Source organism: Monomorium pharaonis, chromosome 10 (genome assembly GCF_013373865.1).
Source record: "Monomorium pharaonis isolate MP-MQ-018 chromosome 10, ASM1337386v2, whole genome shotgun sequence".
Classification (NCBI taxonomy): Eukaryota; Metazoa; Arthropoda; class Insecta; order Hymenoptera; family Formicidae; genus Monomorium; species Monomorium pharaonis.
In genome coordinates, this window is record NC_050476.1 from 5,818,139 (window position 1) to 5,830,444 (window position 12,306).

The window sequence follows — 12,306 nt, forward strand, 5'->3', positions numbered from 1 at the left end:
AATGTTATTTATAAAAATGTAACGACTGTATAATGAGTTGAAAAGAAATGGTAATAAAGCCTTCTCAAGAAGAGATTTAAGAAATTGATTTTGTTTTAAAAAACGCGATAAATATATATATTTAATTGAAACAATATTTGATATAGACAAAATAACTTGTTCAAAAGCTAATTTATACATATGTTTTTAAAGAAAGACTTAGTACTAAGAATAAATCATCAGATAAGTATATATCATAAAATAAAACCATTTTACCAAATTGTGCGAAGAAAAGGGAACTGAAGGAAAATATCTTCCTATCTAATAGACAATTCAATTTTGTAGCTAAATTTAATATCTATCAAGTTTGACCTTTGTAAATATATGGTTATTTTTGTCTTTGTAATTTATTCGTGACATGTTTTCGATGTACAGCTCACAGCAGGCTACTGATATAACTCATTCTTCATAAACTTTAATTAATATTACTCATGTTTATTAATTAAAATTAATAAACATGAGCGGTAATTGCATTTTTGGTGCATTATATGCAAATTACACTTGCTGAGGATCGTAATAAATAAAGATCAGGTGCAATGCCGTGAATGGCGTCCTCCGATAATATATTAGAACAGTTTATTCCGATACTTATGATCTGACGTACGGAAGTTTGATAACGGAGAAGTTAAAGAATCGTTAGGCATCGCGCGTTGCAGGCGTTGCCATTTCAACTGGGAGCGTGCTTTCAAAATAGAGAACGGTGCAAGCAAGCGGAAGGCACAGTCATTTGTCATTATTATAAAGGATTCAGGAGTGAATAATTACGTCTTAGTAACTTTATGTCTATATGTTGCCTGTGCAACATTCAACTTGATTTTCATGTAACGCACCGTAACGTGTCATTTGCAGCCGGGCATGTTGAATTACTTAATTACTCAAATACTAAAGCAAAATTTTCCAAAATTATTTATATAAATTAAGTTTGTGTAAATTAAACGCCAGCGAATAAACGCACATATCATTCGTTTACTTTTAAAATTGATATACACGAAACAAAAAAACAATTTTGTTCAAATATCTAAAAATTTAGCCACACACAAAGAAACGACTTACAATTGTAAGTACTATAATCTAAATGTTATGTAATTAGTTTTCTGTCATTGCAAGAGTTGACTTAATTAAAGATAAAATGCATTTAATGCCGGATACAAATTTATTAGTTGAAATTAAAAGCGTACTTTAGTATGAATATCTAAAAAAGTGATAGCTATTTTTCAATATTTCACATAAATAAAACTAAGCTAATAAAACTTTCGATTTGCAATTGTAGGCAACACTGCCGACGAACAAACGTAATGAAGTACTTCTCGTAAATAAAGAATCACACAGGGTAGACAGAAAGCTGCTGCATTATGAGATTTTTCACTCTTGTTTTGAAACAAGAGGATTCCATTTTATGACGAAGTTTCTCAAAGTCAAGTTCCCAAAATTAGATTTCCAAGATAAAAGTAAATAAAATGTATTTTCGACAGTGCGATTTCATTTATTTCTCAAAAATTCATTTAACTTGATATTTTCCTTCGAAAAGATTCAACTGACACTGAAGCATATGCAATCTCAACTAAAATTCCTAGTCTCACTAAAAATGTTATTAATTACAAAAAAAAAAATAGAATAATGGATACTGTCAAACGTTAATTCTAGCAGCGAGTATTTGATTTGTAAAACCTATTTATTTTAATAAAGAAAATAAAAGCCACATTAGTTGTCCCCTTTTTGAGGACATATATTACCTTCCACGACTATATTAGCTTTGTTAGCTAATTTCTTTCTCTACGTGTAGTCTGAAAACAATTTTGTTAGATCATCAAATAATTAAGTATGTAGAGCACTCAGCAATTATGATAAATACTACAAAATGTTTTGACATTCTACCAGTTTGGACTACGTAAGTTATTCTGCCAACAAAATTATTTTCAGATCTGTATCCAGCTAATTTTTTAGATATTCTTGCAACACGTTCTTTTCGTGTTTATTTCATATCGTCTGGCTCTCAATTAAAGCATGCTAGTGTGAAATATGCGATGCAAACACTGCTGATCATCGAATGGAGTCGCCGCAAGAGATGAACCAAAATATCGAATTTGCATTCGTGCGTGTAGAAGACCACGTGCTTTCGGCCATCCGTAAAGCGAAGCAAATCGAAATCCACGATGGCGCATTTATCACGTAGAAATCGAGCCGCAAACCAAACGTCAAAGCAGCACATGAGTCCGTCTATGCCACGACAGCGGTCCACACATTAGCAGCATTATTTCGGAAACCGTACACGCGGTCGAACCGGCCATTGTCCGCCGAATTATTTGCCATAATTGCACCGCCGATCTACTCATCAAGATTAAACTAACAGTAATTAAGATCACTATTTAGAATGCATCCTGTTTAACTTGTAAACTCTCGGATATGAATATTTCGCGTTTGACTTTGCACAAGTTCTCGGGAATTGATTCTTGACATTATCATCAAATAACGCAGCAAATGATAAATGGTTATGGAATAAATATTGATATTTTGACTAATATTTATTAAATGTTGAACTTTTCAATAGTCCCGGTAATATGTTAATATAAATTTACGGGACTTAATGAAAGCATCATAATATTACCTAGGCTCTGGCGCATGTAGTCAATGGATTATTCGCAAAGCATTTATAGATGCACTTGCCCGCACGCGGGCATACGCGGACATTCGCCAAATTAACGATTTATGCATTCAATGTTTCGGTTACTGATCAATACACGGCAATATACTGTTTGTTTATTTACTACGTTTTGAGCAAACGTTTGCTGCGGATATCCAACAAACTATACGCCCGACTTCCTCTTTTATATTCCATCAGCCGCACTGCCCACGTGTTCATATTTTACACACGGGAGTATGTCAAGGAATGTGGTGGAAATGTCCGTGTGCGTCAGTAAATTCCTATCGAAGTTAATAAACACGAAACCATCTGATGTACCGAGCGAAAATATAAACTGCGTCTGCACAACGCGATGCATGATCGATACAAACTGTTTGGAAAACGTTACATTTTGTACCGTGTTCTCTCTGTGGCAAATAACCATTTCATATTGATAGCTATTAAATTTCTAAATGTTTCAAATTGAGTATTTTCAGTTATTTCTTAATATCACATGATCGCTCGTTGCTGGTAAACCTGTTGTAATGCAGTTCGAGATTGAAACCTCCAACTCCGTCTTTTCCATCTGGAGAAGGTTCAAAGAATTCCCGAATAATGAATTTCAAGACTCGATACTTTTACAATGCGATACCGTATCCATAAATAATTGAAGGGATAATACCAATATAATAGAGAGAAGGCTGTATTACGGGCTCCCATTTACATTTTGTACAATAACTTTGTTAATAATCAATATTTTAAATTAAAAGTAAATTAAAATACATTCGTCAATGTGCTACCAAGTCTAAACTCAAAGTTACGAAGAATTTAATATTTAGAATATTATATAAAAGTGTGACAACAATGCTTGATTGTTTGAGCAATTGAGCCAAAAAAACAAAAATAGTAATATAAAGCTTCCACACAAAAATATATTTAAAGAATTGATTTTATTGAAAAAAGAGGTGTATTTTTTGTCACAAAATTATATTTATTCAAAAAATAAAATAAACATTTTAAATTTAACAATTACATTCGTCAATGTGTGTGTATTTAATCAATTTAAACTCGAAGTTATGAAACATTTAATATTTAGGATTTTATATTTATAAAAATGAGATAGCACTGCGCAATTTAAACTCGAAGTTATGAAACATTTAATATTTAGGATTTTATATTTATAAAAATGAGATAGCACTGCGATAGGCAATGAAAGAAAAACAGTCATAAAAATAAATTTTAAAAAAATAATTTGTTTAAAAAAAACATTTTGTTATAAAATTATATTTTATATTTTTATTAAAAATAAAAAATATAATAAAATAATATAAATATAACTGTATACACTCATAGATAAATATTTCACGTATAGTGCATATATGCACTACTATGTAAATCTATAATATGTAATTTACAATTTATAGATTTATACATATTTTTTTACAATTTATACATATTATAGATTTTCACATCGTAAAAAATCTATAATATGTAAATTGTAAATTAGTCATGAATCTACAATAAAATTATCGAATAAAACTTCATTATAAAAATTACAAAAAAAAGATTGTATTAGTTAAGATGTTGACACACTTAAGAGACTGCATTAGCAAAATTCCATACTGTTGATTACATAATTCGAAATGTGAACAACCAAATATAATGTTGAATAATAAAAAAACATTTAAGTGTATATATAATCGTATAATTATACGCTTTAATTTAAAAGGAGTGAGAAAGTATTTATAATTCAAAATACTAAAATATACTTTAAAAAAGTTTTAAAGTACTCGAAAGTAAAAAGGTCTTATAACAAATGTAGGTTATTGTTATATTAGCGCTATAATAATGAATAAACAGATAACTCCATAAATAATGATTAAAATTTATCACCTTATAACAAAGACATTATAAGTAACCAATATATATTAAACTTATGAAGGCCATAATACCATCTTCTCTTCTACTAAATGGATCTAAAATACTAAAAGTTTTAAAATTTACTATAGTTCGATTAACTATAGAGCCTCTTACATCATCGCAGGACTCATGAGAGTTACGTGGTCGCAACTTCAACAGTAGAAACCTCGTTTCGGGCAACCGTGATCTCTGACGCTTGTCGAAATCCGTAAAGCCAGTCTAACTGGAATTCGGACCGCGGGCACAAAGGTAAGAAAATTGGATTCGCCGGTCCACTCGACCGAACCGCAATCGAAGCCCCGCCGTCGTCGGCAACGTCGTGTGCGAAAAGTTGAAAAATAGCATCGTACTAACGCGCATGCAAACTCGCACATGTCTCGCCAATGACGAAAGGAAATAACTTTATTGTCCGCCGTCAGGGCACCGGCGGTAAGTCACGTTTGCAAAACTTTAATTAGTCTTCAAACCACTTATTGACGAGCTGCGGCGAAACTTTGTTCGTAGACGAAGAAAGCTACTAGAACTCGGCCATGTTGCGCTAAATACAGGATAATGGACAAAGTAAACGCGAAGCGGTAGATGGAAAATAATTAATTGAAAGGGAGCTGGACGCTTGGTGGCAAAACAAAATAATAACTTGCCGAAAATAAAACTTTTCGAAGAAATGAGAAAATATAAAAATCTAAAGTGCCAACGAATCATTGCCAGCGTGATAACAATAGTGGATTGACGAAATAAATCTCATCGGGATCATATTTTCGCAACTTTACACTATATTTGAATGAGATGAAATAATCTGAATTAGCTAAGAATATATCTCATAGCTCAGAACTCATGCAGATGTAGATAATAGATTGCAGTAGAAGAGCTCGAAACGCTTAATTCAATTCGTTCTGCAAACCAAACTATAATACAATAACACATTTAGCATTAAAAGTACAAAATAACAAAATAACAGATGAGAATTAGGACATATGTTTAAATTAAATATCCGTATAACAGTAATAATTTAAATAATAAAAAAATAATAAACAGTGCAGTAAAAATTTGATTGCGTTATTTAACTGAAATACCAAAAATGTAAAATTCCATTCTGATCCTTAATTATTGTTATGTATCAACATGTTGATTTTAATTTACTCTAGTAGATCGAATACAAAATATATAATTTACTCTCAGGCACAATTTCATTAACACCCAAAAGTTTTTTTTGCTGATATAGATTTCTTGATATCACAACAAAAATGTATCGCTAATTTTTGTATCTATTAGAATTTTGGCTGTCACGTATAGAATTAAAAAATTCTGCTTCTATCAACTAGATTGATTAAGGTGCGATACAAATGCATATCACATATACGTATTTGTTAATTATTTCTCTATCTCAGCTAATTTTTACACACATAATTTTTGTTGAAGTTGCAAGATCATTTTATTGAGCGTACAGATTTTAATTTCAGTAGTTCACTATTGTTTTATACATAAAATAGTATGCTTTTAATATATTTATCATTAAATATATTTTTATATCATTTAATATATTTATCACGTGCATCACGTCAATTAAATATAAATATTTTAATATATGTGTTGATGGAATTTAGGCTAAAATTTTGAGTTTTAATTTGTCTGGCATTATTCATAGAGCATTTATTTTGCGTTAAACATCTTCTAGAATTCTCACGATTAAATTAAAGAAAGCGATACTACTCTGCATCGCAATATTGTATTGCTACGAGTAGAAAGACAATCCAGCACGCAATTCCCTATAGAATTGATGCACACAACGAATCAGTGCGGTCGGGCAATCGAGAAGCACTTATTCAACATCAATTCGATCTACATAGCAATCTCGTGCAACTTCTATCGAGTAACGCACGAAGAAAAAGAAATGAATCAAAACTCGATAGTCCTCTCTTAATCACAAATAAAAATTTAATTAACTAATTAAAATCACTCTTAATATTCGATTTATTTAAATAACAAGTAAAACAAAAAGACAAAAAAAGAAAACGGAGAGAGAGAAAGAGAGAGAGAGACAGAAAGAGTAAAAAGAGATATTAAAATTCATACAGCACATTTAAATTAACGTTTACACACCACTACATCATTTGTTATTCGTTTATGTATTTCAAACAATATTATTACTCCATTCAGCTAATTTTATATTTTTTCTATAAAAATAATATATATAGATAATATCCAAAAAATTTATATATATAATATTTTTTTGTATATAAATGTTTATATATAATTGATATTATAGAATAATTATATTTCAAAATATGTTACACATAATACAGCAAAAATATTTTTTCCAATTACTGAACGATTTCTTTTCAAATTTAATTTTGCAAATATCTCAATAAAATAATTCGCCTTATAGTTTTGTCAAAATACTATTTCGAACTTAATTGAGCAAACAGTTATCAAAATTTTAAAAAAATCAATACTTCTACATTTATTTTCACAAATATACCTAATCACAGATTGTAATTTTTATGCAATATTTTGTTATATTGTAATTTAATAAATGTCGTCCTATTAAAGTTATAATGTAATGAAAGATTTTGTGTAATTTCAATATTTGGATATTTCCGATTCTAATTAATCTCCAGAATATATTACTGTACAACTTTGACGTTTTCTTTCTCAACATATAACGTATCTATTTCAAACAATATCGAACAAAAGACATTACTGTCGTATCATCATAGAGAGAGTCTTGGTCCGCTTTATAATTAATGTAGTAACAAGTCCTCGTCAAACTAATTACACAGGTATAAAGTTGAATGTGGCGCTAGACGGAAACACCGTTAAAAGTTCGACCGATGTGCACGTTATATGCACGGAAAGTCGCGAAAACAGGAAGAAGTTCGTAACGACTTCGAGACAATTCGGAATACGGAAGTCTTACTTATAAGAACCGCGAGTTATTTGCATCGCAGTAACTTTGAGCACCTATATCTGCACTCCTCTGCTCCTCTTCTATTTATAATTTACGTGTAATATAGATTTTATTAACCCTTTGGGGGGTTAGATTTTTTCTTAAATTACAAAAGTTTTGTTCTAGGAAAAAATATATACACGGAAAAAACGATTTTGCTGAAGTATCTCAAAACTTAACCAGATATAAATTTGAAAATAATTTGGTTACATCATTAAATAACTACGAGGAATGTTCAAACAATGATAAACAATGCTAGTAGAAGTATAGGCATTTTAGCAACTAGCTTCGGCGTTTTCTACTTGTAATTTGATAGTCTAATAATTATAACAAAATCTATTATTAACAAATTATTATTAACTGTTCTATGTTTTCAAAGCTGTATCAAGTTAAATATTTTAGCAACTGTTCTTTGTGTGTGTTTTCCCGACGTGACTTTACCCGAGAGAAGCGTGGCAAACTCCAGGCTACAAAATTATAATCACTTTATTTTTGTATGCGGTAGCGGTGTCAATCGATAGAATTATTAAGGAAAATATTAAAAAATACATCGTGTAAAATTGGTTTGCAATAATAAATAATAGAGTTTGGCGCATTTGATATACTATAGATTTGGGTAACGTCAAGTTTACTATTATGCAGGTTATAATTAAATGCAAAATAACACTGATCTCGAGATGTTACAACGTCTCCAACTAAAGATTAATTTCCATTAACTAATATCTAATCAATATCATATTATATTGACAATAAAGAATGAATAATTAAGAAGACCTGCAGAATACAAAGCAATTCCTAAAGAGATTTCCCTTCCATTTAATCCACGGATTTCCCAAGTACAGCTTTTCTTTAATTGCATATGCGAGTTCTGTATTGTAAAATGGGAATGAGATAGCAATAATCCAAAATAAATATGTTCAGAATACGCGATTAAAATATGCGCGCCGAGGTGCTTTACATAAATTGATTATTTCATCAAGCAACGGGTAAGTGCTTACGGGCATGGCTCTCCCGGTACAAAAGTAGTTTAAGTCAATCATTCTTCGTACAGTTGTCCGACACCGGGCGACTGAGAATAAACAGCTGGAACAGCAAACTCATGGTTTCTGCGTTAGAAAGTAATTTAAACGATCGTCGTATTAGCATTATTGATCCCGAAGCAAGAAACAAGTCTTTTGTTACTGTTAATAAAGTTGCTGTTCCATCGTTCTCTGCCGCATCTATCGGAATAAACCAATCTTCCGTTCTCGTTACGAAGCGGTTTTACTCATCCATTATATTTATAACAATGTATACACATGTATAGACAACACATGCAAGCACGTGCCTCCATGTACGCACATATATCCATTAATAACATGACTATGTCTAAATAAGAGAAAATGTAAAATATGTTTAAACCCGCTATACAAACATATAATGTACGTTAAATGTAAGGATATTTTATATCCTTTATAAGCTTCAAAATAATTATCCAGAACAATATGAAAAATACTTTATATTATGTGTAACGGTAACATGTTGAATATTTATATTAATAATTAAAATTATATTTGATAAACATAAGAAGCAAGCGTTTTGTTAGCATGGAAATTATGTTATGACGGAAATACCGAAAATATCATTCATGACATAAATTCCTGTTAAGGCACGTTGACTTGTCCGCACAAATATTTGGCATATTTGATGCGGAAGAACACTTAGGCTCGCCTATCGATGGCACAAGCTTCCAGGAATTTTTCTATTTTAATATTTTTGCTCACGCGGCACAATTTTGCATGAATATTTTATTTCGCGCAATTATTTCGTAATAACGATTGCATAAAATCAACGGTAGTTTATTTCACAGACATATTTCCGGTATGAGTTGAAAAAGATCTTAAAGATTCTTAAATCAGTTCTTAAATCGTGTTCAAAAACACATTCACAAGAATGCAGATAAATGTGTACAACTCTCATTCCACTGTATGAAACAACTTGTTCCATTCAACCCCCACCGCACTTTCACTTAGAAAGATTGAATTCCAAGTACTCGTGAACCAACGAACGAAATGCACCGGCACACTGTTTGTAAATGCTTCCTATGTGACTCGAGCTTTGTTCGAAAGATTGGTAAGCTCAGCCACGATTTATTGATCGTGATGTACATCGTAGACGCAACGGTGCACACACGCTGATTCCTTTTATTCTATTTGTTTATAACAATCCATATATCGACAAATATTGTATATTGCATTTTCCTCATAAACACAAATTTATAAATAAGCAAACACACAATAAATGTTTTCATCATGGATTTTATGTAAAACATTATTTGATTTTGAAAAAGCTTACGGAGAAGAATATTAATTAGCAATTAAAAAAGAGGATATTTAAAATTTAGCCAATAACATTGTTAATCAAATGAATTTTCTCTTTTTTGAAAAATTAGTAAAATTATCCACTTACAAAGTGCTACTTGACAAGGCAATATCAAATTCCAAACTGTTTTAAAGGCTCACAACTATTAGTTTCTGTTGAATGCTTTCATTGCGTCTGTACGTTAAGATTAGATGCTTAAACCCAATAGATATATACCGATCACAAGAAACAATACCGTTCGAAGAAACAATACGTCACGTATTAGCCTTCCTTAGAGAATCGCGAGAACTTCAGGCAAAAACTTTTGAAAATCACTTGTAGTGATCGCGTTACAGTGGATACTGAAAATTCTCGTTCTGATAATATTGTTAAATCGTTGTGGTTTTCAGGAAAAATATTGTATTATTCTAACAACGGAATCCCGCGGAACATTCTGCTCCCATTTGTATATCCAATAATTTTACGTGCTTCTATGTAAAAATTTTATTCTATAAATGATTATGAAACGAGAATACAAATTGTATATTACAGAATATATTTTTATATGCAATTTTCGCGTGTTCGATAAAAGCAATTTTACATTGAATAATCATACAAGGTACGCTTACATAAAAGACACGAAAAAGACTCGCGTCGCCATAACTATCATTTGCGCTGTGGTAATAGAGTATCACAGCCACAAAATTAGGAGGAAAATATCCCACCGCCATCCGCGGAATTTCCTTTGGGAGAATTAGGATGAGCTAAGTGCTGCACATAGTAGCTGCACATGGAGAAAGGGGACATGAAAATCAACAAAGTCTCTACATAAAACAGTGTGGAGAGCTTGGCTTTTAGAAGATAACGTAATATCGCATATACATTGAAAATGTAATGTTTATTGTATTCTTGCGCAAAGCTTATACACACATAGAGATGTGGTAAAATATTTTAATAATAAGATAGTATTCGCTCATATTTTATATGGCAATTAAGATCATAAAGGAACAATGAGATTTATATTCAAAAAAAAAATTCTAAAATTTATTATTATAATTAAAAAGTTTTAGATCGGTATATGTAAGCTGCATATAAGTCGTAGATTCAAAGTTGTCAGCAAAATTCATTTGCTGAGTGTATTCTTGAAGATGGAAATGTATAACTTACCTTAAGAGTATTTTGTAGATTTTGTACTCTGCAATGCATGTAGACTTGAGCACCGAGTTGTACAGTAATGTTGCTTTCTGGATCCTCGAAAAATGGCCTCGGTTCAGGAGTGCCGCCTGTTTCAGTCACGAAATTCTCCACCTCGTAAACCTGCGACACAAGTTGAAATGCATCCGTGTTCCTTCTATTATTATTTAACGTGTCTGTAATATAATCAGGGAAACCCCCAGTGGTCTCTTAAAGCAACATAAAACAGCGACTACCATTAATTCTAAGTACATGTAATATTTTATCCAAAACACAGTAAACAGGTAAATACGATACATTCAAACGGTGAATGACGGCGAATCTGAATTGCAAATTTTACTAACACAGATAAACTTATTTACATTGATAAATACACGTTTCACTGCGAGAATTGTTCAAAAGATGTAACAAAGGCCGATATTTAATTTAAAAAAATACTGCAATGCGCTATTAGCGCAGTTACGATTACTTTAGAAATATATACAATTCCGAAAAATCATGTGTTAAATTTGGGTACTGCGTTATATCTCTGAAATATTGAAATATTTCAAAAGCAGATTGACATTACATTTTCATAAATCAGGTTTAAATATAGAACAATGTTGGGGACGAAACGAAATTTGAATGTGATTAACAATAGACCATTTTAATATATTACCTTTATCCTAATTATTTTTAAATAGTTTTATCCTAATTATTTTAAAATAAATATTTAGTCTTGTTGCGCGCGTTTCAAATAAATATCAATTATGTATAAATATTTTAAATATAAATTTTACAAATTTTAGACATACATGCAGAAAAACTGAAAAAAAGATTAACATCTCTTAAGAAATATGTGTAATAAAGAATATTTTATATCTTTTCGCGAAGAATGTAAGACTTTTATTTAAAATTTTTTAAAAATAAAAAATATATCATAGTTTATCATGGTCCTGTACGTTAAACTAAATCAAGCCATTTCAAAAATCTAATATTATACAATTTACATACCTCTGTGAAAGGTGAACTAAGCTCGTGCCAAAATGAGCGTGGTAAATTTTCAAAACCTGGAAATGGCTTTGCACCTGCAACAAAATTTTTTAAAAATTTAATGCATTTTTCGATTTTATTTTAGATATTTTGTTTATAAATCGCGCAAAAATCAGAACAAAAATATTTTATATAGCTGTAATAATATAAATCACAATGAAATTTCCTAAAATCATTCTTTCATTTTGGATTTTTGTAATCAGTGTGTAATCGA

The 12,306-nt window shown here is 30.7% G+C and overlaps 1 protein-coding gene across 10 annotated transcripts in view; it reads right to left on the reverse strand.

Moving 5' to 3' along the window:
• Positions 1-12,306, reverse strand: part of LOC105832935 (peroxidasin) — a 164,417-nt gene that overhangs the window by 99,099 nt on the left and 53,012 nt on the right. For all 10 annotated transcript variants that reach the window (XM_036292637.1, XM_036292635.1, XM_036292633.1 and 7 more), the window contains 2 exons: positions 12,054-12,127; positions 11,034-11,183 (listed from right to left, as the gene is read on the reverse strand). In XM_036292637.1, the coding sequence (XP_036148530.1) occupies positions 11,034-11,183; positions 12,054-12,127 (224 nt within the window). The remainder of the gene's footprint in view (positions 1-11,033; positions 11,184-12,053; positions 12,128-12,306) is intronic.